General features: G+C 45.5%; 1 protein-coding gene across 1 annotated transcript in view; it reads right to left on the minus strand.

Moving 5' to 3' along the window:
* The window catches only part of LOC121714916 (vang-like protein 2), a 10,834-nt gene that overhangs the window by 1,161 nt on the left and 4,673 nt on the right, over window positions 1–5,000 (minus strand). Inside the window, exons 5-8 of the mRNA XM_042100123.1 lie at window positions 4,246–4,382; window positions 3,804–3,939; window positions 2,788–3,022; window positions 1–682 (exon numbers count right to left, since the gene is read on the minus strand). The exon at window positions 1–682 is cut by the window's left edge and continues 1,161 nt beyond it. Of these exons, the coding sequence (XP_041956057.1) occupies window positions 416–682; window positions 2,788–3,022; window positions 3,804–3,939; window positions 4,246–4,382 (775 nt within the window). The 3' untranslated portion in view covers window positions 1–415. The remainder of the gene's footprint in view (window positions 683–2,787; window positions 3,023–3,803; window positions 3,940–4,245; window positions 4,383–5,000) is intronic.

Here is a 5,000-nt window from a genome sequence, read left to right on the forward strand (position 1 = left end):
CGAAACGCGTTGTTCGCTCCAAATATAAAAAACCTATGTTAATAGTGATCAGTGTGCGGTGACTTTGATCTTTCACTTTTGGATTAGCTTTTAGACTTTACACTTTGCCCACCATTTAAATGGAGGTCTTTCATCATTTCCTCTTTTCTTTTGTTTTGCTTTCCTCCTCCTCCCTTTCTCTTCTCCTCTGAAGCCCACAGTGTTCTCTCTTCCTCTTCCACCACCCTCCTCACTCTTTCTTTAACCCCCTCTCTCTCCTTCTTCTCCCTCTCATTTGATCTAACTCCTCCTTTCTCCTCCTCTTTGAGGATGTTACACATCAGGATCTGATTGTTTTGTAGTTATTTAAATATCTGAATATTGGTTTCATATTAGAGTGTTAAACTTCTTTCTCCTTCTCCTCGTCCTCTGTCTCTCACACAGAGGTCTCGGACTGGACTCTCAGAATGAAGCGGTGGCTTTTCGGGCTTACAAACTTCTCCCCCAGCTGAAGGAAAGGAAGGGGTGTTGCCGTGACAACCAGGGAAAACTGTGGACGGTGCAAAGAGAAGACCACACCCCCGTAGAGGGAGGAGGTGACGGACAGCTCGCTCTGAAGTGTCCATCCGCACTCCTGCCTCCTGCTGGACACAGCTTGGTACTGCAGCGTTGGGCCTGGGCTCAGGTAGCGCTCCAGAAAGGCCTGAGAGAGAGACAGAGAGAGACAGAGAGAAACAGAGAGAGAGAGAGAGAGAGAGAGAGAGAGAGGCAAGGTGGACAAAGGGGAAGCAAGCAAGAGAAGGAGAGATGTCACACTGTCCACACAACTTTCTTACAAGGCTAAAACACAATAACACTAAAATGGCATATGGCAGGGGTGGCAAACCTGCAGCTCACGAGCCGCATGCAGCCCTTTACCTCCTCTTGTGCGGCTCGCTGCTGCTCAAATATGTTCTCACTTCTCCTTGAACTTAAGAGTTTATTTATTTTTGAAATATATTTCTGATAAATGCATTTCATTATTTGACAGTACTGTCAACAGTTAGGCTACCAATGATTAGACTTAGATTAGAAAAATAATTTTACAGTCATGTGATGGATAGGAATCTGACCACAAAAGAAACATAAGCACACACATTTGTTTCGTTAGCCAGATACTGTTGCAATCAGGAAAATATAGCCTGAAGCTAAGTGCAAATCGAGGAACACAGGACAGTCAAAAGGAGGATTTGTCGTTTTGTAGCATAACGTGTCTGTAACCAAAATACCACCACAAAAAAAGGAAGGCTATTTAAAAGTCAGTCAGAGAAGCAGACTCGTTTTCTTTTTGTTCATTTTCTTTTAAAAATGAACAGAACATGGTCGCATTGGTATCATATCAGTTGTTATATTGGAGCATCGCTCATGCTAATAAGTCATTCAGTGAGGGGGGATTTGTGATGTGTATCAGATATTTTTGTTGCTTGCTACTCATTCTTGAAAATTATCATTTGTAGCATCTGCCAAGTGAAATGAAAAAGAGAAGAGGTATTTAAACGGTAACCCTATGTCTCATTAGGCCTATAAGTCTCTGTTGCTGTTGTAATGTGGGCTCTTGTGTTGTGTGGCTCTTTTGAGTGGTGTGTTTTTTTTTTTTGGCTCTTCATGATGGACTGGTTAGCCACACCTGGCATATGGTGATCAACAAGCATTACACCAGCACATTCAAAGAATGTCGTCAAAATGTTGTGTCCCCATTGCCCTTTAAGAATCAATCCTCTCTGGACCATCACTATAGCAACCCCTACCCCAACACCAAATTACAAGAAAGGGAGGGAGAGAGGGGTGGACACAGGGGTGGACAGAAAGAGGAACCCAATAACAAGGATAGAGAGGTGAGGACAGAGAGAAGAGGATAGAGAGGTGAGGACAGAGAGAAGAGGATAGAGAGGTGAGGATAGAGAGAAGAGGATAGAGAGGTGAGGATAGAGAGGTGAGGATAGAGAGGTGAGGACAGAGAGAAGAGAAAGAGAGAGAGGGAAAGGAGAGTAAGGAGATGGAGGTGGAGAAAGAGAGAGAGGGAATGGAGAGTAAGGAGATGGAGGGGGAGAAAGAGAGAGAAAAAGACAATATAAGGAAGGATAGTAAAAACCGAAAGAGATAACATTCAGAATGAGGAGGAAGAGTGGCAGTTAAGAGACAGAGAAAGAGAGAGAGAGAAAGGAAGAAAGAGAAAGAGAACAAAGCTCAGTTTCAGGCTTTAATGTGTTTACAATACAGAAAGTTACACCACAAAGACACATCTGAGAAAGACTATATCTGTGTGTGTGTTTGTGTGTGTGTCTCAGTCCAGCCACAGGAGAGTGGTTGTGTGTACCAATAAAGGTGCGTGGGTGTGCACAAGTTCCGTTTACAGGCTCACCTGTGCAATGCATGTATGTGTGTGTGTGTGTGTATGTGTGTGTGTGTGTGTGTGTGTGTGTGTGTGTATGTCTGGGCTCACCGGCGGGCTAATGCTGTTTGTGACAAAACTGCTTGTGTGTGTGTCTGTGTGTGTATGTAGGTATGTGTGTGTGTGTGTGTGTGTGTGTGTGTGTATGTGTGTGTATGTGTGTGCGTGTGTGTGTGTGTGTGTGTGTGTGTGTGTATGTCTGGGCTCACCGGCGGGCTAATGCTGTTTGTGACAAAACTGCTTGTGTGTGTGTCTGTGTGTGTATGTAGGTATGTGTGTGTGTGTGTGTGTGTGTGTGTGTGCATGTGCGCACATGGGTGAGGCACAACTGTCGGTGTGCATGTGTGTGTGTGTGTGTGTGTGCCCTCTAATCTCACCTGTGGGCTGAGGTTGTGCGTGAGACAGAACTGCAGGTGTGTGAGGATGGCCTCCATGCTGTGGCAGTGCTGCTGCCTAGTGGTGCGGAGGTACTTCTGCAGCGCTCGGGCCATGGGGGCAAATATGGCTTGTGCCGCCTCACGCGGGTCCAGCGCCCCCTGCTGACGCTTCTGGGCCTCGCCCTCCTCTGCCCGCCTCACCTGTGAGAACGCCTGCTCTACCGCCACCACCAGCCTGGGAGGACACACAACAGCCCCGGTCAGCCAGGCTTCAAAAGAATAGATTCAAAAGAATGCTTCAAAAGAATACATATATTATATATATATATATATATCATATTATATGTTAGATCAAGATATATATATATATATATGTCTATATAAAAAAATCATTCAAGACTTGGTCTAACTTTTTGACTCTCCGTGTGCGAGTCCTTCCTGACTGTTGTGAACTCTTACTGTACCTTGACTGCCGCACCAGAACACCCAATGGAGTAAAAAACCAGCGCAGCTCAAGCTGTGTACCACTGACCCCTTCCTCTACTCCTCTCACCTGTTTCCCTCGGTCTCCTTCTTCCCATGGTGAATATTAACAAGCATTTCAAATCATATTTCAATCAGGACACTCAACTCAACTCAACTGTCAGCAAAGGTAAACATAGAAGGTACACACACGTCACACACACACACACACACTTGGTCTTGCATTTGCAGGCACGCAGCTTGTAGTCGGCCTGTTTGTAGTAGAGCCTTCCTTAAAGCTGATTATTCATAAGGCAACTTTTTGAGCAATGTTGTGATGTGCCAGAACAACCACACTCAGGAACCATGGCCAGCATCACTGCTCAAAACATACTGCTCACAACATACTGATCAAAACAGCCTTGTGTGTCATCACCTTTAATCCTTCTTTCTTGCTCCTTCAATGAGGACACTCGTCTCTTTCAGTTAAGACTGTGACCCTACCCCATCCCCTAACCACACATACACACACACACACACACACACACACACACCTGGCCTTGCGTTTGCGTACGCGGCGCTCGTAGTCAGCCTGTTCGTAGTAGAGCTCGCTGTGGCAGTTTCGTCTCCACTGGGCCGAGGCCATCAGTGCTGGAGGAGGATTCGTGCAGGTGCCCACACTGCTGTTCTCTGCCAACAGTCACCCATCAAGACGTCAGCCAGCCCATCAAACAACAACACATGTCTTATCAAACACACAACAAGTAAACAACACACACACAATGCAAACAACACATAAACAACTAACACACACACACACACAATGCAAACTCTTTCCTGTGTCAGACAGTAAATTCAGCAATTGATGCATAAAGGAATAAAGAATTGCAAGCCTGCAGAATCCTGTGTCCATGATGTGTGTGTGTGTGTGTGTGTGTGTGTGTGTTTGAGATAGAAAGAGAGAGAGAGAGAGAGAGAGAGAGAGAGAGTCCTTACCTTCCTCCAGAGAGTAGAGCTTGAAACCGGTCATCTTGCGTGAGAGGATGGCTTTGGGCAGATTGGGCAGGTTGGGGTTGTGGATGGGGAAGTCTCTGTAGTAATGCTCCAGCACCCACACAGCAGCACTCTGAATACTGCACAACAACATCATCATTATCTTCATCATCATCATCATCATTATCACCACTGCACAGCGACACTCTGAATACTGCACATCATCATCTTCTTCATCATCATCATCATTATCACCACCACACAGCGGCACTCTGAATACTGTACAACATCATCTTCATCATCATAATCTTCTCCATCATCATCTTCATCATCATCATCATCATCACTATCACCACCACGCAGCGGCACTCTGAATACTGCATCTCTGGAGACAATGGCTGATCTCTGATCTCTCTTTCTGATATCCTCTTTACACTGATACCTCCCAACTTCCATCACCATCAGCATCAGCATCAGCACCACGGCTAACTTCACTAGCCTCCTCATCCTCCTTCTACTCATCTTCATCAGCAGACCCTCTTCATCATTCATCTTCTTCTCATCTCTGCTACCATCATCGTCCTCACTTTCAGTTCTGTCACGTTGGAACTTTAGAAGCTGGAAGCTTGTATTTGTCTAGTAAAAAAGATGACCTCTCTGGCAGCTGATGCAGTTGCCCATCAGTTCTCCATATATCCAAGGTTATGTTGTTTACTAAAGTAAAAGTAGGCTACGGGCCAGGCCACTGCTGAAAACAA

This window comes from Alosa sapidissima, chromosome 1, assembly GCF_018492685.1.
Source record: "Alosa sapidissima isolate fAloSap1 chromosome 1, fAloSap1.pri, whole genome shotgun sequence".
Taxonomy (NCBI): Eukaryota; Metazoa; Chordata; class Actinopteri; order Clupeiformes; family Clupeidae; genus Alosa; species Alosa sapidissima.